The sequence below is a fragment of the Rutidosis leptorrhynchoides genome, chromosome 3 (assembly GCF_046630445.1).
Source record: "Rutidosis leptorrhynchoides isolate AG116_Rl617_1_P2 chromosome 3, CSIRO_AGI_Rlap_v1, whole genome shotgun sequence".
Taxonomy (NCBI): Eukaryota; Viridiplantae; Streptophyta; class Magnoliopsida; order Asterales; family Asteraceae; genus Rutidosis; species Rutidosis leptorrhynchoides.
Genome location: NC_092335.1, coordinates 295,477,314 through 295,502,470, shown reverse-complemented (window position 1 = coordinate 295,502,470; position 25,157 = coordinate 295,477,314). Strand labels below are relative to the sequence as shown.

Below are 25,157 nucleotides of genomic sequence, written 5' to 3'. Positions count from 1 at the left end.
TTACTTGAACTGTTTTCGTGTCATGATTCTGCTTCAGAACTTTCAAGCCATCCAAGGATCCTTTGAAGCTAGATCCATTTTTCTCATTTCCATTAGTTTTATCCAGAAAACTTTAGGTAGTAATGATGTTCATAACATCATTCGATTCATACATATAAAGCTATCTTATTCGAAGGTTTAAACTTGTAATCACTAGAACATAGTTTAGTTAATTCTAAACTTGTTCGCAAACAAAAGTTAATCCTTCTAACTTGACTTTTAAAATCAACTAAACAGATGTTCTATATCTATATGATATGCTAACTTAATAATTTAAAACCTGGAAACACGATGAACACCATAAAATCGGATATACGCCGTAGTAGTGAAACCGGGGGCTGTTTTGGTTTGGATAATTAAAAACTATGATAAACTTTGATTTAAAAGTTTTTCTTCTGGGAAAATAATTTTTCATCTGAACATGAAACTATATCCAAAAATCTTGGTTAAACTCAAAGTGAAAGTATGTTTTTCAAAATGGTCATCAAGATGTCGTTCTTTCGACGAAAATGACTACCTCTTTAGTAATTGACATGTAACTTAAATTTCTGACTATAAACCTATAATTTTTCTGTTTGGATTCTTAAATTAGAGTTCAATATGAAACCATAGCAATTTGATTCACTCAAAACGGATTTAAAATGAAGAAGTTATGGGTAAAACAAGATTGGATATTTTTGATCTTTTTAGCTACGAGAAATGTTTAACAAATCTATACAAATCATATCCTAGCTAACTTATATTGTATTATACATGTATTCTAATATATTATGTAATTTTGGGATACCATAGACACGTAAGTAAATGTTTTAACATATCATATCGACCTATGTATATATATTATTTGGAACAACCATATACACTCTATATGCAGTAATGTTGGAGTTAGCTATACAGGGTTGAGGTTGATTCCAAAAATATATATACTTTGAATTGTGATTTAGCCTGAGACGTGTATACACTGGGTCGTGGATTGATTCAAGATAATATATATCGATTTATTTCTGTACATCTAACTGTGGACAACTAGTTGTAGATTACTAACGAGGACAGCTGACTTAATACACTCAAATCTTTAAAACATAATAAAAATGGTTGTAATTATATTTTGATCATACTTTGATATATATGTACATATTTGTATAGGTTCGTGAATAGATCCGTGGCCAAGTCTTATTTCCGAGGAAGGAAATATCTGTGAAAGTGAGTTATAGTCCCACTTTTAAAATCTAATATTTTTGGGATGAGAATACATGCAGGTTTTATAAATGATTTACAAAATAGACACAAGTACGTGAAACTACATTCTATGGTTAAATTATCGAAATCGAATATGCCCCTTTTTATTAAGTCTGGTAATCTAAGAATTAGGGAACAGACACCCTAATTGACGTGAATCCTAAAGATAGATCTATTGGGCCTAACAACCCCCATCCAAAGTACCGGATGCTTTAGTACTTCGAAATTTATATCATATCCGAAGGGTGTCCCGGAATTATGGGGATATTCTTATATATGCATCTTGTTAATGTCGGTTACCAGGTGTTCACCATATGAATGATTTTTATTTCTATGTATGGGATGTGTATTGAAATATGAAATCTTGTGGTCTATTGTTACGATTTTATATATATAGGTTAAACCTATAACTCACGAATATTTTTGTTGACGTTTAAAGCATGTTTATTCTCAGGTGAATACTAAGAGCTTCTGCTGTTGCATACTAAAATAAGGACAAGATTTGGAGTCCATGTTTGTATGATATTGTGTAAAAACTGCATTCAAGAAACAAATGTCGATGTAATATATTTCTATTGTAAACCATTATGTAATGGTCGTGTGTAAACAGTATATTTTAGATTATCATTATTTGATAATCTACGTAATATTTTTAAAACCTTTATTGATAAAATAAAGGTTATGGTTGTTTTAAAAATGAATGCAGTCTTTGAAAAACGTCTCATATAGAGGTCAAAACCTCGCAACGAAATCAATTAATATGGAACGTTTATAATCAATATGAACGGGACATTTCATTCCAATGCTCCTGGGTCCTAAAAATCCATGTGTAACATGTGAAGAGTTTCACAAATGGTAGCTAGAGTTTTAGAGTGGCATTAAGCCTTGGTCTGTTTACTTTTGACACAGGCAGAACAGACTTTGCCCTTTTTGTAGGAGAGCTTAGGTAGCCCCCTAAGTAAATTCTTTTTGGACCATTCATTTATGTTCTTGAAATATAAATGAGAAACCTTTTATGTCATAACCAGTTTAACTTAGGAACAGTTTGAGAATATAGACATGTGTCAATGTCTGAATCTGTGGAATCTGAATCCACAACATACACATTATGTTTTCTTCTGGCTACAATGATAAGTTTTCCTTTTGGATCATAGATTATACCAACTGTCTTACGAATCCTTATCTCATGATCTTCATTAGCAACTTGATTCACACTCAACAGGTTATGCATTAACCCTTCTACAAGAGCAACCCTTTTCAAGGTAACATTTCCAGCTTTCACAGACCCATAACCAATAGTTTTACGAACAGAATTATCCCCATATCTAACAGAGGGACCTTTTTCTTCTACAAACCCATCAAGATTCTCTTTGCATCCTGTCATATGTCTTGAGCAGCCACTATCCAAAAACCATTTCTTACCATTCTGCACAAGACACATAAAAACAAAGATTAGTTACCTTTAGGAACCCACTTTGCAGTGGGTTCACATAAAGAGTTTCTTACTCTCCAAATAAATGGCTTATCTCCTATCCAGATAATTTTTTATTCAATATGATTTTGAATATTTGACCATTATTTGTCTGGTTTCACCTATTTGTTGACTTTTTCAAAGCATTTGGATTTGTTTGACCCAGTTTTGACCTTAGGTTTATCTTTCAACTTCTTACATAGCTTTGAAATCCTCCTTTTTAGTTTAGTAATAACCTTGGTCTCAATACTTTTATGATTTTCAATTTTAGGTTCAGTATCACTATTGGATTGTTCTGAATTTTTTATGTCACTCTGTTCAGTTGAGTCTGTATATGAGTATGATGATCCAGACTTTGATGTAGGATTTGTACTTACAGACTCTAATACAGGCTCTGTGCCATAAATAGATCCAGACTTTGGTCTAACGGATGCATTGTTAAAAATTGCTTATCACCATCAGTTATAAGAAAAGTGTTAGGTATAATTACAGGTTTTAAATCTGTTAGGATCGTTTTCTTTTTCAAAAATAGTTTCATTTTTAAGATCAAAGCCTACTCCTAGCACAACCCTAATATCATTAGGTATTTGCCTAGCAATAGCATCTGAATTCTTCTTAGAAGAAACACACCAAGATTTACAAATCTTCTCATACTTGTCTGCTCTTTCTCTAATTTTCCTTATTTCATTATTAAAAATTATAACATGGTTTTGTAGACAGCTAGTTCAATATTACACTGATCTGTTTCATTTATGTGTAATTCCTTTTCTCTAACTAAAGCCTTAAGATTATTAAGTTCTGATTTTAATATGTTGTTTTCCTCTAGACTTGACTTAAAATCAATCAACAAATACTGAAACATGCTTATTTTTTCATTATCAACATAGTGAACAAAATTTTGTACCTTATAAGCAGTTGATTTATCACTATTTGATTGATTATTAAGTTTCTCATTCATTTTCAAGTTAGCCTCAAATTGACTAGAAGTATTTTCCCGTTCTTCAACTTCCATCAAACACTTATCATCAACCTCATCAGATGATAAATCTTCATCATCCCAAGTCTCTATGTAAAGAGCCTTTTCAGCCTTTTTCAACACTGGTTTCTCACCTTCTTTCCTCAAATTCTTGTACGTCTGCTTTTATTTCTTTGTTTTTTCAAATACTTACCAGAGTCTGAACTATTTCAACCTTTGACCTACACTCAGCAGAAATATGACAAACCTTCCCACACTTGAAACAAGTAGCCTTTCTTGGATTGAAGGTAATTTTTCCTTTTCTAGGTCCAAACCTTTTCCTTTCATTTCTTTGAGTAAGAAGAGCCATTTGTTCTTCTAGCATTTGAACATCTTCATCTTCTAAAGTTTCATCACTTTCCTCTTCAGACTCAGCTTTAGTGGAGTGACTAGAAAATAGCTCTTTATTTCTTTTAGTTGTAGCAACTAGAGCAGTGATATGGCTAAAACGGACGGTTTTTATTTGTGCGGTGTCGTTAGGTCGCAACATGTCAGAATTAGCTACCAAAAGAAAGTAATGGTTTTATTGTTTATATTTAGCTGGGGTTTCCTAGCTATAACTCACCTACTTGTCTTCCTTTTAACGAGTAAGTGGTAAATATAACTCAGGTTCGTATTTTTGTATGTTTGCTCAGAAATGTGGCACAAAAGTGCCTACTCCCAACGTTAACCTTAGAGGGTTTAAACGACCTTATGGATAGAATCCTAGGTACATGAACAAAATGGTATATCCCTAAAGGAAATTCTCAGCTTTTCTTAGTCCTAGTTAGTCTAACTAAAGCAATATTCCACCACTTAATACTACAATATGCCTTAACATTAACTATGTGCAATCTTAGATATTCTAAGGTACTGCTAATTGGACTAGAAGTCTCTCCTTTGCGATCACTTACTCAACCCCGGATCATCTTACAACATCTCAAGAACGTTGCTTCTGACGCGAATTATGCTTCTGAGCAAGCCAGTGTTCACTGAACTCTATATTGCCTACTCTAATCACAACCTAAATGGGCAACTCTTCTTTGAAAAATAAATGGTTATTCCTACGTAGGTATTATATCCCTATTGTGACGTTAAGCACACATAACTACTTACCTTGTATCCTAGTGTTGATCAGATCCTAATACTAGGTTATGGCCACGTGAATAAGCGGAAAGGGTGATCCATAAATTAAATCTCTAAACCGTCAAGGTTTCAGCATAACAGTAGGTTAAGTTTCAGATAAATTATTCAACATATAATAAACATTTGTAACAGATAGATAGGCATGCAAGATGAAAGCAACTTAAGATAACAAGATAACTTCATTAAATTAAGGAAAGCGTTCACCGTTTACAGACGAGATCTGGACATTACAAGTGCTGACATCCTCTAGACCGCTCATATTACAATCTTCGGCGTTCGCCTCCGGGTACCTAATTTCCTGCTCAGAGGTGAGAAGGTCTTGAAAGCTCTAGTGAGAGAAAGTGTATTGTAGTGAGAGAGTGAGGAGAGGTGTGTTGAAATTGGATGACAAAAAGCCTTTAAATAGACTTCAAATTTGCCTGTAAACTGCTGGCAGGCCGTTTGGCAGGCCGTTTGTAGGGGCCGTTTACTAGGCCAGCCCGTTTGCAGGGGCCATTTAACTTGGACGTGTGGCAGGCTATTTGCAAGCCAGGCAAGCCGTTTAGCATGCCGTTTAGCAGGCCGTTTCAGCTGATTTTACTGGGTCATAACTTGATTTCTTGTCTTTAACTGTTTTCGCTCTAGAATCTTCGTTTTAGCTCCGATTCTCTTGATTCTTTTTGCATCATCTTCGTAATTACTTTATCTACAAATTTAATTGAAAAAAGTGATTATTTTTCTGACAAAGTTTTGAACTTTATGCTTTTGAGACTCAATATCGGGTGTAGAAACGTGACTTTTTGGCCGATATCAAGCATCATCTAAATACTTTGATATCTTCTTAGCATTTATCTTCTTCTTTGACTTGGTTTCCTCAAAGTTAGTGAGGATTCCAAACAGACCACTTAGATCATAATTATCTAGCTTTTCACTTACTACCATTGATGTAATGATAGACTCAAATGTTTCTGGAAGTGCATTTACAAACTTTTGACATAGTTCAGCCTGTGTCTTCACCACTCCAGCGCCTTCTAGATCATTGATCAAGACTTGAAATCTTGAATGAAGATCAAATAATGATTCCTTTGGTTCAGCAGCAAAGTTTTCATACAGCCTTACAAAATTCTTCTTCTTTTGAGTTTTAACCACAATAACACCATCAAAATCATTCAGCAAAATATCCCACATAGCGTTTGATGTTTTAGCATGCCCTTATGCATGCCCTAACTTCCTTAAGATAGGAACAGAAATAGCATTACCAATAATGCTTCTAATTTTGCTATCTAAAGGATATTGAATAGCATCTTGTTCTATCCACTGTGCTCTTGGAGTTTGAGTAAACTCATCAGTTTTATACACGGTTCCATTAGCATTACTAACTTCTTCAGTCCACTTCCCAGGAATAATGGGTCCTTCAGTTAGAACTCTTTCCATTTTATCATGAATGGAACCTAGATACCAAAGTAACTTTAGTTTCCAGGTTGTAAAATTAGTACCATCAAAGATAGGTACACCTTTTCCAGCCATAACAGAAGCAGTAATTGCACAGGACATGATGACCGGTTGATTCTGTGTGTTTTCTTGTTCCCGGTATCTTCTTGATCATTTAAAGAATATCAATTAAGAGTTTATATCTTTAACCGCTCTAATACCAGTTACTGGTCCACAATTAAGCAACCTAGAACTTTAGAGATCAATTAAATAGAATAATTATGATAATAAAGAGTATTAACAAGTTATAAAGTGCGGAATCAATTGATCCTTTCAATAATATGAACATAGATAAAGATTGAATAAACAGAGAAGATTGTTTTTATTGAATTGGCGAATTAAAATGAATTACAAGTTTCCTATTTATAGACTTGAGAAACATACCTCTCAAGTCTACGATATCTATTCCATAACAAACTATTCGTAATATAAGGAAACAAGATAATATCAGATCTTTTCATAATCTTCTTCTACAAATCAGAGATATTCACTTATATGGAATCTCTTCATTCTTATCTTCAAGGATTTCATGTGCATTAGAATTAATATTCAATCTTTTATCAGTATTAGTATAATCTGTGTTATCGTTGAGCAGAGTCTGTATTCTTCTATTTTTCATACTCTAATTTTACGGATTCTAAAATACTTTAGCTAAGACTTTTTGACTCATCGAATTTACATAATTCCTAACAAAGGTAAATTGAATAACTTGAATAATCTTGAATCGTTGAAGAATTTTACAATGAAAGAAGGCCCTAAGACTAATAAAAATCGTAATGCTAACATACAAACTAGGAAAATGTTCTGCCTCCTCAAAACAGCAAAATTCAGCCTCTATTTATAGACTTCGAATACCGACACCTGAGCCGGCGTCTCAAGATCTCTAGCCAGCGGCTATGACCTATTCGGTGACGTTTTCTTCAAGTTTAACTTTATCTTTGATCAATCCCTAATTAAAGTGTTACTTAATTACGGATTGAGTGCAATGAGATTAAGATGGAGGATGGGATGTTTGATGATTATTTTGGGCCCCGATGATCGTCTTTTACTTTAACTATCAAGTGATCAACCACCCCGACCCGGTCTTGATTGTTAATTAACATGATTCACCTTGAAAGCAATGTAAAGTTCCTTGGGCAAGATTGTAGTGACCCGAACTTTTCCATATTTATATATATTAAATGAAATTGATATTTATATGATTATGTGTTTCCAACACGTTAAGGAATCAAACTTGTTAAGACTTGATTAATTGAAATAGGTTTCATGTAGACAATTGACCACCCTAGTTGACCGGTGATTCACGAACGTTAACACTTGTAAAAACTATATGATGACATATATATAGATATATGTATAATTAACATGATATTATGATAAGTATGTATCTCATTAGGTATTTTAACAATGATTTATATACATAAAACTGAGCCTATTGAATTAAGAAACTCGAAAACGATATATATAACGATTATCGTTATATCAACGTCTTACTAATTACATATGAATCATATTAAGGTATTGATACACTATGTTTAACATGATAAAATGATAATTAAGTATATCATTAAGTATGTTAACAATGAACTACACATGTAAAACAAGACTACTAACTTAATGATTTCGAAACGAGGCATATATGTAACGATTATCGTTGTAACGACATTTAATTGTATATATATCATATTAAGATATATTAATACATTATAGTATCATGATAATGTAATAATTTAACATCTCTTTAGATATAATAAACAATGGGTTAACAACATTTAACATGATCGTTAACCTAAAGGTTTCAAAACAACACTTACATGTAACGACTAACGATGACTTAACGACTCAGTTAAAATGTATATACATGTAGTGTTTTAATATGTATTTATACACTTTTGAAAGACTTTAAGACACTTATAAAAATACTTCTACTTAACAAAAATGCTTACAATTACATCCTCGTTCAGTTTCATCAACAATTCTACTCGTATGCACCCGTATTCGTACTCGTACAATACACAGCTTTTAGATGTATGTACTATTGGTATATACACTCCAATGATCAGCTCTTAGCAGCCCATGTGAGTCACCTAACACATGTGGGAACCATCATTTGCCAACTAGCATGAAATATCTCATAAAATTACAAAAATATTAGTAATCATTCATGACTTATTTACATTCTTCAATTTTCTTCATCTAATTGATCTCTCTCAAGTTCCATCTTCAAGTTCTAAGTGTTCTTCATAAATTCTACAAGTTCTAGTTTCATAAAATCAAGAATACTTCCAAGTTTACTAGCTCACTTCTAATCTTATAAAGTGATCATCCAACCTCAAGAAATCCTTGTTGTTTACAGTAAGATATCATTCTAAATCAAGGTAATACTCATATACAAACTTTGATTCAATTCCTATAACTATAACTATCTTAATTCGAGTGATAATCTTACTTGAACTTGTTTTTGTGTCATGATTCTACTTCAAGAACTTTCAAGCTATCCAAGTTCCTTTGAAGCTAGATCATTTATTGTCACTTCTAGTACGTTTACCTAATAAACTTGAGGTACTAATGATGTTCATAACATCATTCAATTCATACATATAAAACTATCTTATTTAAAGATTTGAACATGTAATCACTAGAACATAGTTTAGTTAATTCTAAACTTGTTCGCAAACAAAAGTTGATCCTTCTAAATTGACATTTAAAATCAACTAAACACATGTTCTATATCTATATGATATGCTAACTTAATGATTTAAAACCGTAAAACACGAAAAACACCGTAAAACTGGATAAACGCCGTCGTAGTAACACCGCGGGCTGTTTTGGGTTAGTTAATTAAAAACTATGATAAACTTTGATTTAAAAGTTGTTCTTCTGGGAAAATGATTTTTCTTATGAACATAAAACTATATCCAAAAATCATGGTTAAACTCAAAGTAAAAGTATGTTTTCCAAAATGGTCATCTAGACGTCGTTCTTTCGACTGAAATGACTACCTTTAAAAAAACAACTTGTAACCTGTATTTCCAACTATAAACTTATACTTTTTATGTTTAGATTTATAAACTTAAGATCAATATGAAACCATAGCAACTTGAAACACTCAAAACGGATTTAAAACGAAGAAGTTATGGGTAAAACAAGATTGGATATTTTTGCTTGTTGTAGCTACGTGAAAATTGGTAACAAATTTATATTAATCATATCCTAGCTAACTTATATTGTATTATACATGTATTCTAATATATTATGTAATCTTGGGATACCATAGACACGTATGCAAATGTTTTGACATATCATATCGACCCATCTATATATATTATTTGGAACAACCATAGACACTCTATATGCAGTAATGTTGGAGTTAGCTATACAGGGTTGAGGTTGATTCCAAAAATATATATACTTTGAGTTGTGATCTAGCCTGAGACGTGTATACACTAGGTCGTGGATTGATTCAAGATAATATATATCGATTTATTTCTGTACATCTAATTGTGGACAACTAGTTGTAGGTTACTAACGAGTACAGCTGACTTAATAAACTTAAAACATTAAAACGTATTAAAAATGTTGTAAATATATTTTGAACATATACTTTGATATATACGTACATATTTGTTATAGGTTCATGAATCGACCAGTGGCCAAGTCTTACTTCCCGATGAAGTAAAAATCTGTGAAAGTGAGTTATAGTCCCACTTTAAAAATCTAATATTTTGGGATGAGAATACGTGCAGTTTAATAAATGTTTTACGAAATAGACACAACTAATTGAAACTACATTATATGGGTGAATGATCGAAGCCGAATATGCCCCTTTTGCTTGGTAACCTAAGAATTAGTAAACCGATCTACTAATTTGAAACAACCTAACCCGTATTCCATACGATAATTTTTTTTTTATTACAATACACATTTACGCGCCAATTAAATATGTAAACCATTCCACAAGTTCCATTTAAACGTACAACAGTTTAAATGTATACCAAAGGCACAAAGGCCAGTAATTAAGTTTAATACAAATTTGACCTACTACAATGATAGTTTATAAACCAAATGACATTCGAGCATGGTTTGGGGCTAAACTACCCAAAACGTTAGGCCACTTCAAAAGCTATCCAAAAAGCACCCCCTGTCAACACAAACAGGAGACAACTAATCCAACCGTATGCCCTTACCCTTGTCCAAGCCGGAACCTATAAAAATGGTAAACAACGAGAGGGTAAGCAAGGCTTAGTGAGTGCAACAATTATACATACATATATATAACCTACTTACGTGCAAACACTTACCATATCCGCATACATACTAGTTACATAATTAGCATACCCTTCACATGTATAATGCTAAGCACCACGATAACAAGACTAGTATAACAATAGCATATAACACAACAATACAATATGCTAAAACACAAGTATAGCGATGATGTTCACAACATCCATAGTACTCAAGATCTCAAGGCTAGCCCAACGAATGGTATCGTCAACATCGAACTTAAATCCCATTCGCCTTCATTAATGTGGTATCGTCAACACCGAACTTTAAACCCACATATGAGGTATCGTCAACAACAAACTTTAAACCCTCATCAACGTTACTACAATAATCGTATGGCATTGTCAACATCGAACTTTAATTCCATACGTATGAGGTATCGTCAACAACGAACTTTAAACCCTCATCCACAACGTAATATACTCTAGGGTATGGTATCGTCAACATCGAACTTTAACCCATACCCCACAAGCAAATAAATCATATACATGCATATATAATTATTCCACTCACCTTAACACTTCGGTGGTGATTTAAATGCTTCCGCACACCTCAAGCAAAGTACCTAATACATAGGTACACATTTAATACACAACTAATGGCATTTACCACATTACTTACACTTTGAGCATTTAATGACCCAAATCGCATTAAATGACTCAACCACACCCAAAACCGTCCTTAAATGCCAAGACTCATATTAAATCGCCAAAGCTAGTAATTTAAAGTCTAGTAACATTAACTAGCACAACCTAGGGTAATTCATACCTATCTCACCCAAACTAGGTCAACATTACCCATTTTGACTCATTTTAACACTTTGACTCACAAACTAGTCATACTTAGTTCATTAACTATTTTCATCATCATTAACAAGTGTATTAGTGACAAAGAACCCATTTAATACTTTCAACTTCAAATCTCAAGTCCAAACCCTAGATTATAGTTACTTAGGGTTTCCTTTCATCAACACAACCCAAGTTCACCCATTTTAACCCCAAGTGGGTCACATAAGTTTCAAATGAACCAAAACCCTAGCATAACTAATTAAAACTCGAAACATAGAGTTAGAACTTACCGAGACTACCAACGTGTAGCTAGAGACGCAAGGAACAACTTTAATTCTTGCTCCAAAGATCAACCCTCAATCCTTCACTCTCAAATCTCACTTTTAAATCCAAATGGGTTTTAAGTTTTGGGAGAGAAATTGGAAAGAAAAGAGAGAAGAAATTAAATGAAATGGATGAGTGGTTGGGATTTAATGCTCCCATCAGATTTATACGCTAAATTACCACTTTGCCCCTTAAAGTCATTTAATTTGAGCTAAAACCGGAATCTGTCCAGCAGATTTGCCGCGGCGCGGCCCAAATGTCGCGACGCGATGTATCGAAGGAAAAACAACCCCTTTTAACCCAACTTCTGATCCATTTTTGCTTGTTATGCCGCGGCGCGGACCCAATTGTCGCGGCGCGGCCTAAGGCTGTATCTAAACAGCTCGACCAACTTAAACAATTTTCGATTTTATTTAATTTGTACATTCCAAACCCGCTTCTTACATTCACCTAGCCTTCAACAATAGTCTCACAAGACTTAACGCTAACCAAACCCATGTTTAAACTTATACATGCACACATTATCAAGTATACATATATTCATACATTTACGTATAAACTAACGAGTTATAATCGTACAAATGATTAAGTAAGTACCTTTCGATACGTACGGGAAAACGGGATGTTACAACTCTCCCCCACTTGAATCGAAGCGCGTCCTCGCGATCCAAGCCGCATGACCAGAAGGAAGATAAACCAACACAAACTCTTCGGGCTCCCAAGTAAACTCGGAAGCCTTACTACGACGCCATTGAACTTTAAAAGTCCTAACCTCTTTATGTCTCAACCTTTTGACCTTCTCATCAAGTATGGAAATCGGTTCCTCGATATACTCTAACTTATTATTTAGCTCAATCTCGTCTAATGGCACCAAGATGATTCATCCGCAAGACACTTACAGAGGTGGGAAACATGAAATGTATTATGGATCCCCGCAAGCTCTTCGGGCAATTCCAAATGATACACGACTTCGCCAACACGTGCTAAAACCTTAAACGGCCCAATAAACCGAGGAGCTAACTTTCCTCGTTTCCGGAATCGAATAATACCTTTCCATGGCGAAACCTTAAGCATCACCATGTCACCTTCTTGAAATTCGATCGTTCGTCTGCATTTGTCGGCATACGACTTTTGCCTATCTTGAGCCTTCTTCAAATGCTCTCGAATCATATCAATCTTACTATTGGTCTCTAAAACCAAATCGGTACTCCCGATTTCCTTTTGTCCCACTTCACCCCAACAAATCGGGGTTCGACATCTACGCCCATAAAGCATCTCATATGGCGGCATCCCGATACTAGTATGATAACTATTATTGTACGAGAATTCCACCAAAGGCAAATGCTCATCCCAACTACCACCAAAATTGATAATGCACGCTCGTAACATATCTTTCAAAGTTTGATTCGTACGTTCGGTTTGACCATCCGTTTGAGGATGATACACTGTGCTCAATTTCAATTGTGTACCCATATCCTTATGAAACTTTTCCCAAAATCGAGATGTAAAACGAGTATCTCGATCCGAAACAATCGATATAGGAACGCCGTGTCGAGAGATGACTTCCTTGATAAACAACTTAGCCAAGGTCTTCGACGATATCGCTTCCTTAATGGGAAAAAACAAAGCGCTTTTCGTCAATCGATCTACTATAAACCAAATCGAATCAAATTGGGTTCTCGCGGTTTTAGGTAACTTTGTGATGAAATCCATGGTAATGTGCTCCCATTTCCATTTCGGGATTTCTAACGGTTGTAACTTACTATACGGCTTTTGGTGTTCGGCTTTAACTTGCAAACACGTGACGCTTTGCTCAACATACTTCACAACATCACGTTTCATGCCCGGCCACCAATAATCTTTCCTTAAATCAAGATACATTTTCGTCGCGCCCGGATGAATGGAATACTTTGACTTATGTGCTTCATCGAGTAGCACTTGTCGGTAATCACCCATCTTAGGCACCCACACTCTTCCTTGAAAAGACAACAAACCACGCGAGCCCATAGTAATGAACTCCGATTGTCCCACAATTCGCTCCGCATGCTTGTTGTGAACGTAAGCCTCTATTTGAATCACACCGAGTTTTTCAAGAAAATCGTTAGTAATAATCATACGTAACAATCCCAATCGTAACGCCGGGTGTTGACTCTTTCGACTTAACGCATCCGCGACCACATTTGCCTTGCCCGGATGATAAAGTATTTCACAATCATAATCTTTCACCACATCCATCCACCTACGTTGACGATAATTCAAATCTCATTGATTAAAGAGGCGTTTCAAACTCTTATGATCCGAATAAATCGTACACTTGACACCATACAAGTAATGACGCCACATTTTCAACGCATGCACAACCGCCGCCAACTCAAGATCATGAGTCGGATATCTCGTCTCGTGTTCCTTTAATTGTCGAGAGGCATAAGCGATGACTTTACCTCTTTGCATTAGAACACACCCGAGTCCATTTAACGAAGCATCACAATAAACCGTCATGTCTTCCACTCCTTCCGGCAATACTAACACCGGAGCTTGACATAACTTCTCCTTTAACAATTGAAATGCAACTTCTTGCTCGTTCTCCCAAACAAACCTCGTGTTCTTCCTCGTCAATTTCGTCAACGAAGAAGCGATCTTAGAAAAGTCTTGGATAAACCGATGATAATAACCGGCCAATCCGAGAAAACTTCGGACCTCCGTAGGCGTAGTCGGTTGTCTCCAACTCTTCACCGTCTCTATCTTCCCCGGATCCACTTGAATACCCTCCTTGTTCACAATATGACCAAGGAATTGAACTTCCCTTAGCCAAAATTCACATTTGGAGAACTTAGCATACAACTTCTCCTTTCGTAATGTCTTCAATACGTCACGCAAATGACGTTCATGTTCATTCATACTCTTTGAATAAAAAAGTATGTCGTCAATGAACACAATTACCGACTTGTCCAACATAGGTTGGCACACTCGGTTCATAAGATCCATGAATGCCGCCGGTGCATTCGTAAGACCAAAAGGCATAACTACGAACTCAAAATGCCCATAACGTGTTCGAAAAGCCGTTTTCTCAATATCTTCCTCACGGACCCTCATTTGGTGATAGCCGGACCGTAGGTTGATCTTGGATAAATATGTCGCACCTTGGAGTTGGTCAAACAAATCGTCAATCCGAGGCAATGGATAACGATTCTTGATCGTCACCTTATTCAACTCCCAGTAATCGATGCACATTCGCATGCTACCATCCTTCTTCTTCAAAAATAAAACCGGAGCGCCCCATGGCGAAGCACTCGGTCGAATAAAACCCTTCTCGAGAAACTCTTGGGTTTGATTTAACAACTCTTGCATTTTCGTCGGTGCTAAACGATAAGGATTTTTAGCAATGGGAGTAGATCCCGGAACCAACTCAATACGAAATTCAACATGTCTTTCCGCCGGAACACCCGGTAACTCATCCGGAAAAAACGTCTTTGAATTCACTAACTACCGGAATTTCATGAATAGGTGGTGGCTCATCACGAGTATCAACAACATGGGCAAGAAAAGCTAAGCCACCACTAACAAGGAAACGACGTGCCCGTGCAAAAGAACATATCGGCACAAGTCTTCTTCGTCTATCGCCATGAATAATCAACTCTCCCCCACTTGGGGTCTTCACATGTATAAACTTTTCATGGCATGCAATATTGGCTCTATTTCGATCGAGCCAATCCATACCAACAACGATATCAAAATCGCCCAAAGTCATAGGGATGAGATCAATTTTAAAGTTTTCGGCACCAAAAACGACATCACAATTCTTACACACATCAACCACTAGCACCGTCTTGCCGTCCGCTATTTCGACTTCTACCGGACGACTTAACTTAGCTAACGGTCTATCAAGTTTAGGTACAAATTTTGGAGACACAAACGACAAATTTGAACCGCTATCAAAAAGAATCCTTGCCGGATTAGAATTAACTAAGAAGGTACCTGAGACAACTTCATTGGATTGCTTGGCTTCGTCGTTAGTCATCAAATAGTTTCAAGCTCGAGCCGTACCCGCCGCCTTCTCTAGTCTTTTAACATTATCGTTGTTCAAATCGGGACACTCTGACTTTCGGTATCCTTCTTTGTTGCAATTAAAACAAGTGAGCTTGTTTGTTGAATTTGGCTTCGGACAATCTCGAGCCATATGTCCACGTACCCCACAATTGTAGCAAGTAGGGACAAAGTTCCCAAAACCACCGGTAGCGCCCTTCTTCACACTATTGACACTTTCGGAACCCTTTTTGTTCTTGTTCTTTTTATTTGAAAATTTCGAATAACTCGAACCTTCAAACTCTCTTTTTGAAAAAGTGAAATCGCTTTTCCTTGGAACCTCTAGCTCAAAACCCCGAGCCAACTCAAACAACTCCTCAAAAGACTTAGCCATACCCCGACTAATCTTACCCTTCAACTCATCATTTAAAGTACAGTAGAAATCTTTCATTAATTTGTGATCGTCACCAACATATTCCGGGCAAAAGCGAGTCTTTGCCAAAAAGGTAGACTTGAGAGTAACCAAGTCCATTGAACCTTGTTGCAAATGATGCAACTCGTCCCGGATTCTATCAAGGTCGGAAGAAGTTCGGTATTCTTGGAAGAATTCCTTCTTAAACTCCTCCCATGTCAAGCTCATGCATTGCTCTTCGCCATATAAATTGATTTTATCGTCCCACCACAACTTGCCTTCTTCATGTAACATGCTAGACCCATACCTCGTCTTCTTCTCGGGAGAACATTCTGCGGTACGGAAAGCTCCCTCGATATCGGAAATCCAACAAGTGCTTTTCAATGGATCCCTCACCCCATTAAACATCAGAAGTTGAGTATCCTTAAAATTTTTGTAGTGGAAGTCCCGCCTTCCACCCCCACCATTACCTTCACCCCTTTCACCTCGAGGATAAATGTTTCTAGCCTCTAAAGCCTCCTCTATTACGGCTTTCATTCGATCGTTGATCATTTCGGTCACTTGTCCATCGACCGATTCTTGGAAGACCTTTCGGACATCGTCAAGAAAATCCTTCTTTAACTTTTTAAAGATAGCCTCAACCTTGGCCGTGAGTTCAACATCCTCACTCGTACCACCGTTATCATTATCGTGTCCGTTTCTCGTCTTCATTCTATAAAACGGAAAAGATTAAACAACGAACAAAAAGACATAACATGTAAGTATATACATGCGTACCACACTACCCCATCTTGCTCAACAATCGTAGTACATTACTCGTTTGACATGATTTGCACCCGTAACAATGGTAGCTAATCGTTGTTACGCGAGCACGTCGTATTAACTTGCTAGTACAACGTCCGTCTTACTTGATGATTGCTAAATACAACACAAAATAATTAGCACCAGGTTAGTTCACATAAACCAAAGCACTAACAATTTCCGATTAGACCCAAAGTCCTACAAGTCCCGCATAAAGCGCTCACACAATAAAGTCCAAGTCTAGGCACCTATCTCAAGTCGCCTAAATCCCTTAGACCATGCTCTGATACCACTTGAAACAAACCAACCCGTATTCCATACGATAAAATTTTTTTTATTACAATACACATTTATGCACCAATTAAATATGTAAACCATTCCACAAGTTCCATTTAAATGTACAACAGTTTAAATGTTTACCAAAGGCACAAAGGCCAGTAATTAAGTTTAATACAAGTTTGACCTACTACAATGATAGTTTATAATCCAAACGACATTCGAGCATGGTTTGGGGCTAAACTACCCAAAACGTTAGGCCACTTCAAAAGCTATCCAAAAAGCACCCCCTGTCAACACAAACGGGAGACAACTAATCCAACCGTATGCCCTTACCCTTGTCCAAGCCGGAACCTATAAAAATGGTAAACAACGAGAGGTAAGCAAGGCTTAGTGAGTGCAACAATTATACATACATATATATAACCTACTTACTTGCAAACACTTACCAAATCCGCATACATACTAGTTACATAATTAGCATACCCTTCACATGTATAACGCTAAGTACCACGATAACAAGACTAGTATAACAATAGCATATAACACAATAATACAATATGCTAAAACACAAGTATAGCGATGATGTTCACAACATCCATAGTACTCAAGATCTCAAGGCTAGCCCAACGAATGGTATCGTCAACATCGAACTTAAATCCCATTCGCCTTTATTAATGTGGTATCGTCAACACCGAACTTTAAACCCACATATGAGGTATCGTCAACAACGAACATTAAACCCTCATCAATGTTACTACAATAATCGTATGGCATCGTCAACATCGAACTTTAATTCCATACGTATGAGGTATCGTCAACAATGAACTTTAAACCCTCATCCACAACGTAATATACTCTAGGGTATGGTATCGTCAACATCAAACTTTAACCCATACCCCACAAGCAAATAAATCATATACATGCATATATAATTATTCCACTCACCTTAACACTTCGTTGGTGATTTAAATGCTTCCGCACACCTCGAGCAAAGTACCTAATACATAGGTACACATTCAATACACAACTAATGGCATTTACCACATTACTTACACTTTGAGCATTTAATGACCCAAATCACATTAAATGACTCAACCAAACCCAAAACCGTCCTTAAATGCCAAGACTCATATTAAATCGCCAAAGCTAGTAATTTAAAGTCTACTAACATTAACTAGGACAATCTAGGGTAATTCATACCCATCTCACCCAAACTAGGTCAACATTACCCATTTTGACTCATTTTAACACTTTGACTCACAAACTAGTCATACTTAGTTCATTAACTATTTTCATCATCATTAACAAGTGTATTAGTGACAAAGAACTCATTTAACACTTTCAACTTCAAATCTCAAGTCCAAACCCTAGGTTATAGTTACTTAGGGTTTCCTTTCATCAACACAACCCAAGTTCACCCATTTTAACCCCAAGTGGGTCACATAAGTTTCAAATGAACCAAAACCCTAGCATAACTAATTAAAACTCGAAACATAGAGTTAGAACTTATCGAGACTACCAACGCGTAGCTAGAGACGCAAGGAACAACTTTAATTCTTGCTCCAAAGATCAACCCTCAATCCTTCACTCTCAAATCTCACTTTTAAATCCAAATGGGTTTTAAGTTTTGGGAGAGAAATTGGAAAGAAAAGAGAGAAGAAATTAAATGAAATGGATGAGTGGTTGAGATTTAATGCTCCCATCAGATTTATACGCCAAATTACCACTTTGCCCCTTAAACTCATTTAATTTGAGCTAAAACCGGAATCTGTCCAGCAGATTGGCCGCGGCGCGGCCCAAATGTCGCGGCGCGACGTATCGAAGGAAAAACAACCCCTTTTAACCCAACTTCTGATCCATTTTTGCTTGTTATGCCGCGGCGCGGACCCAATTTTCGCGGCGCGGCCTAAGGCTGTATCTGAACAGCTCGACCAACTTAAACAATTTTCTATTTTATTTAATTTGTACATTCCAAACCCGCTTCCTATATTCACCTAGCCTTCAACAATAGCCTCACAAGACTTAATGCTAACCAAACCCATGTTTAAACTTATACATGCACACATTATCAAGTATACATATATTCATACATTTACGCATAAACTAACGAGTTATAATCGTACAAATGATTAAGTAAGTACCTTTCGATATGTACAGGAAAACAGGATGTTACATAATTGACGCGAATCCTAAAGATAGATCTATTGGGCCTAATGAACCCCATCCAAAGTACCGGATGCTTTAGTACTTCGATGTTGTTTTTATCATGTCCGAAGGATTTCATGGAATGATAGGGGATATTCTTATATGCATCTTGTTAATGTCGGTTACCAGGTGTTCACCATATGAATGAATTTTATCTCTATGTATGGGATGTATATTGAAATATGAAATCTTGTGGTCTATTATTATGATTTGATAATATATAGGTTAAACCTATAACTCACCAACATTTTTGTTGACGTTTTAAGCATGTTTATTCTCAGGCGATTATTAAGAGCTTCCGCTGTTGCATACTAAAATAAGGACAAGATTTGGAGTCCATGCTTGTATGATATTATGTAAAAACTGCATTCAAGAAACTTATTTTTAATGTAATATATTCTTATTGTAAACCATTATGTAATGGTCGTGTGTAAACGGTATATTTTAGATTATCATTATTTGATAATCTACGTAATGTTTTTTAAACCTTTATCGATAAAATAAAGGTTATGGTTGTTTTAAAAATGAATGCAGTCTTTGAAAAATGTCTCATATAGAGGTCAAAACCTCGCGACGAAATCAATTAATATGGAACGTTTATAATCGATATGAACGGGACATTTCAGTTGGTATCCGAGCGTTGGTCTTAGAGAACCAGAAAATTGCATTAGTGTGCCTTACCGAGTTTGTTAGGATGCGTTAGTGAGTCTGGACTTCGACCGTATTTTTCTTCAAAAACGATTGCTTAACATTTTTTGTTGGAAACTATATATTATTAACATGTAAATATTATGTAATATATTAATCTCTTAATGTGTTTGATATTGTGTGATAGATGTCTACCTCTAGTACAAATCCCATAGATTCACCTAATAATAATGAAGAGTCAAATATATTTTGTGAAGATTCACAAATTCCCGAAGAGGAACCGGAAGAGGAGGAACCGGAAGAGGTGGAACCAGAAGAGGAGGAATCGGAAGAGGAGGAACCAGAAGAAGAAGAGGTTCCGGAGGAAGAAATATTGATACCTATAGTAAATCGATTAAATAAAAGAAAATCCTCAATCAACGAACCAAAGTTAATAATGGTCAATGGTGTTTCCACCGAGGAAGCAAAATATTGGGAAGATTACCAATTTTCTGATGAATCGGATCCCGATGAGGATTCTGATGATGTTATAGAAATTACCTCGACCCAATTTAATAAAGCGAAAGAAAATAATAAGGGAAAAGGTATAAAAATAGAGAAACCCGATTCCAACCCCGATGAACTTTATATGTATCGACAACATCCGTATTTCCTAAAATGTAACAATGACCCGGGAACCTCTAAACCACTAGGTTTTTCTAAACCATTATGGAAAACGGTGGCTCGTATTAGAGGAACACTATATATTCCTAGAAAATTAGGAAAATGAACCAAGTCCGAAGAAGAAGAAACCAGTGATTTAGATTAGAGGGTTGTAATCATGTTGTATATTATATGTATTGTAGTGTGCTTGTACTTTTATGTTCTATGTAAAAATTGCTTGTATTGTTTGTTAATTATCTTTTATGAATCTAATCCTTGTCTATTTTACAGTATAAAAACAAAATGGACATTAAGGGTAGACAACCAAATATTTTAGAAGACCTACCAGAGGATATGATTGAGGAAATCTTGTCTAGAGTCGGTCAGAATTCATCAGCACATTTAGTTATGGTGAAATTAACTAGTTAAACATTTGAAAGACTTTCCAGAAATGCCTTAGTTTATAAAAGGCTTTCCTTTGATAGGTGGGGTATATCACATTAGGGAGACCGTAAGTTACGCCGTGTTTTCTTTAAAGCATTAAATGCGGGGAACCCAAATACAATTTTACGCTACGGGTTAAGAACCTATTTTGACTCAACATATCCCAACATAGGATTTCGTGAATTAGAAAGAGCTTCTAACATGCAACATAAAGAAGCATGTTATGTTTAAGGGTTAGTGATGTTCCCTTCTTACCAAAGTGAGAAAAAGAACATCGGATTGCAACTTTTAAATAAAACCTTCCCACAAGTGACCGATTCAGTAGTTAAGGTGAGAAACAAGGTTTTTAGATTATTACGGGGCTGTTGGACATTACGAAACCCTCGTCCTTTTGACGACATTACAACATGCTGCCTAGCCAATGGTCATGACGGTTATTTTCCACAAGACCAAAAGTCATCTTAGTAAAACCAGAATGCATGACTTGTTTATGGACTTATGAATTACGTGTCTTTATTTCCTTTGCTGAACAACTTGCGTATTAACTAGATTCATCTTCAAAACTGTCCTGTATCATAGTGTACTATATTTCTTGTCATATGTAATATAGCGAAGTTGTAAGTTTGAAGAATATTTGTATGTGAAATATTATTATAATCAGTTTTTCATATGAAATTGTAGTAGTTAAATTGTATATTAGCTACTAAGTATGAACTTAACGGGTAGGTAGTACCCGAATTTAAACTTATAAAACGCTAATATGAAGAAAAAGCTTTTATAAATGAGTTCATATTATGCTACGAAATACTATTGACTACTCTTAAAATTCTGTATGATTAACTCGATTCAGTTGGCTATTTTGAAGGAAATGGCACCGACTACTCGACACACCATGAATATGAGCGAAGAGGAATTTTGTACCTTTCTTGCTGCAAACATAGCCACAGTACAGGCTGCGCTACATACCAACAATAACTCTGAATCTATCAATGCAGCTAACGGCGCAAGAAATCGTGTAAGATGCTCCGACAAAGAATTCACTGCCTGCAAACCTTTGGAATTTGATGGAACCGAAGGACCAATTGGATTGAAACGGTGGACCGAGAAAGTCGAATCGGTGTTTGCCATAAGTAAGTGTACTGAAGAGGACAAAGTTAAGTACGCTACGCATACCTTCACAAGTACTGCGTTAACGTGGTGGAACACCTATCTTGAACAGGTACGACAAAATGCTGCTTACGCACTATCGTGGTCGGTATTCAAGCAATTGATGAACGAGCAGTACCGTCCTAGAAACGAAGTCAATAAACTCAAGGTAGAACTTAGAGAGTTACGAACACAAGGGTTCGACGTTACCACATATGAACGACGATTCACAGAGTTGTGCCTATTGTGTCCGGGAGCATTCGAAGATGAAGAAGAGAAGATCGACGCGTTTGTAAAAGGGTTACCAGTAAGGATTCAAAAAGATGTGAGTTCACAATAGCCCGCTTCTATACAAAAGGCAAGTCGAATGGCTCATAAACTCATAAATCAGATTAAGGGAAGAATTAAAGAGCAGGCGGTCGAAGAAGCCAACACGAAATAGCTCAAGAGGAAGTGGGAGGAAAACGGTGACAAGAGTCACCAGTACAACAACAACAACAACAATTACAACCACAATTGCAACAACTATCCCAACAACTGCAACAACAATCGCAACAATAATCGCAATCCTAACAATAACTACAATAAACATCCCAACAACAACAAAAACAACTACAACAACCGTTTCAACAACAATAACAACCCCAACAACAACCTCAATAACAACAACGGCAACAAAAACCAAAAACAGCCATGTCATAAGTGTGAAGAAAATCATCAGGGATTTTGCATGACATTTTGCAACAGGTGTAAAAGAAATGGTCATAGCGCTATAAAGTGTGAGGTCCACGGACCAAAGTTTAACAAAACTAAAGGAACAAATAATGTCGGAACAAGTAATGCCGAAACGAATAGTGCCAGAGAAAGTAATACCAACGCTGTTTGTTATAAATGTGGAAAACCGGGCCACATTATTAGAAATTGACCGAATCAGGGGAATACTAATGGGCAGGGCCATGGAAGAGTTTTCAATATTAATGCGGCAGAAGCACAGGAAGACCCGGAGCTTGTTACCGGTATGTTTCTTATTGATGATATATCTGCTTATGTTTTATTTGATTCGGGTGCAGATAGAAGCTATATGAGTAGAGAATTTTGTGCTAAATTAATTTGCCCATTGACGCCTTTGGATAGTAAATTTTTACTCGAATTAGCAAACGGTAAATTAATTTCAGTAGATAATATATGTCGGGAGAGAGAAATTAAACTGGGGGATGAAACATTTAAAATTGATTTAATACCAGTCGAGTTAGGAAGTTTTGATGTAATAATTGGCATGGACTGGATGAAAAAGGTGAGAGCAGAGGTCGTTTATTACAAAAATGCGATTCACATTATGCGTGAAAAAAGAAAACCTTTAATGTTGTACGGAGAAAAGAACAACGCGAAATTAAATCTTATTAGTAGTTTGAAGGCGCAAAAACTAATAAGAAAAGGTTGTTACGTCATTCTAGCGCACATCGAGGAAGTTAAACCTGAAGAAAAGAACATCAGTGATGTTCCCGTCGCAAAAGAATTTCTCGATGTATTTTCGAAAGAATTACCGGGATTACCCCCACATCGATCCGTTGAATTTCAAATAGACCTTGTACCAGGAGCTGCACCAATAGCTCGTGCTCTATACAGACTCGCACCCAGCAAAATGAAAGAATTACAAAGTCAGTTACAGGAACTTTTAGAGCGTGGTTTCATTCGACCAAGCACATCACCATGGGGAGCTCCTGTTTTGTTTGTCAAGAAGAAAGATGGTACATTCAGGTTGTGTATCGACTACCGAGAGTTGAACAAACTTACCATCAAGAATCACTACCCACTACCGAGAATCTACGACTTATTTGATCAACTACATGGCTCGTCTGTTTATTCGAAGATCGATTTACATTCTGGATATCATCAAATGCGGGTGAAGGAGGATGATATTCCAAAGACTGCTTTTAGGATGCGTCACGGTTATTACGAGTTTATGGTTATGCAGTTTGGATTAATTAACGCACCAGCTGTGTTCTTAGACCTCATGAACCGAGTGTGTGGGATATATCTTGATAAGTTTGTCATTTTTTTTATCGATGACATACTTATTTACTCGAAGAATGATCAAGAGCACGAAGAACATTTGAGAAAAGTGCTAGAGTTGCTGAGAAAAGAAAAACTGTACGCTAAGTTTTCAAAGTGTGCATTTTGGTTGGAAGAAGTTCAATTCCTCGGTCACATAGTGAACAAAGAAGGTATTCAGGTGGATCCAGTAAAGATTGAAACTGTTGAAAAGTGGGAAACCCCGAAAACTCTGGAACACATACATCAGTTTTTAGGACTAGCTGGTTACTACAGAAGGTTCATCCAAGACTTTTCCAGAATAGCAAAACCCTTGACTGCATTAACGCATAAAGGGAAGAAATTTGAATGGAAAGATGAACAAGAGAAAGTGTTTCAATTGTTAAAGAAAAAGTTAACTACGGAACCTATATTGTCATTACCTGAAGGGAATGATGATTTTGTGATATATTGTGACGCCTCAAAGCAAGGTCTCAGTTGTGTGTTAATGCAACGAACGAAAGTAATTGCTTATGCGTCTAGACAATTGAAGATTTACGAACAGAATTATACAACTCATGATTTGGAATTAGGCACGGTTGTTTTTGCATTAAAGACTTGGAGGCACTACTTATATGGGGTCAAAAGTATTATATATACCGACCACAAAAGTCTTCAACACATATTTAATCAGAAACAACTGAACATGAGGCAGCGCAGATGGATTGAATTGTTGAATGATTATGACTTTGAGATTCGTTACCACCC

General features: G+C 36.1%; 1 protein-coding gene across 1 annotated transcript; it reads right to left on the bottom strand.

Annotated features, from left to right (window-relative positions):
• Nucleotides 1-2,296: 2,296 nt before the first annotated feature.
• Nucleotides 2,297-6,056, bottom strand: LOC139901036 (uncharacterized). Its single transcript, XM_071883777.1, has 6 exons — nucleotides 5,698-6,056; nucleotides 3,973-4,207; nucleotides 3,654-3,884; nucleotides 3,485-3,602; nucleotides 2,986-3,197; nucleotides 2,297-2,704 (listed from the first exon to the last, which is right to left on the bottom strand). Exons 1-6 carry the CDS (start codon nucleotides 6,054-6,056, stop codon nucleotides 2,297-2,299), a joined length of 1,563 nt encoding a protein of 520 aa, XP_071739878.1.
• Nucleotides 6,057-25,157: the final 19,101 nt, after the last annotated feature.

Coding starts and splice junctions, on each gene's coding strand:
- LOC139901036 (XM_071883777.1), bottom strand. CDS start 6,056: ATGTGGGATATTTTGCTGAATGATTTTGATGGTGTTATTGTGGTTAAA. Junction 3,885..3,972: donor CTTGTTTCAAGTGTGGGAAG/GTTTGTCATATT, acceptor AAATAAAAGCAG/ACGTACAAGAATTTGAGGAA. Junction 3,198..3,484: donor CATAAATGAAACAGATCAGT/GTAATATTGAAC, acceptor GATGGTGATAAG/CAATTTTTAACAATGCATCC.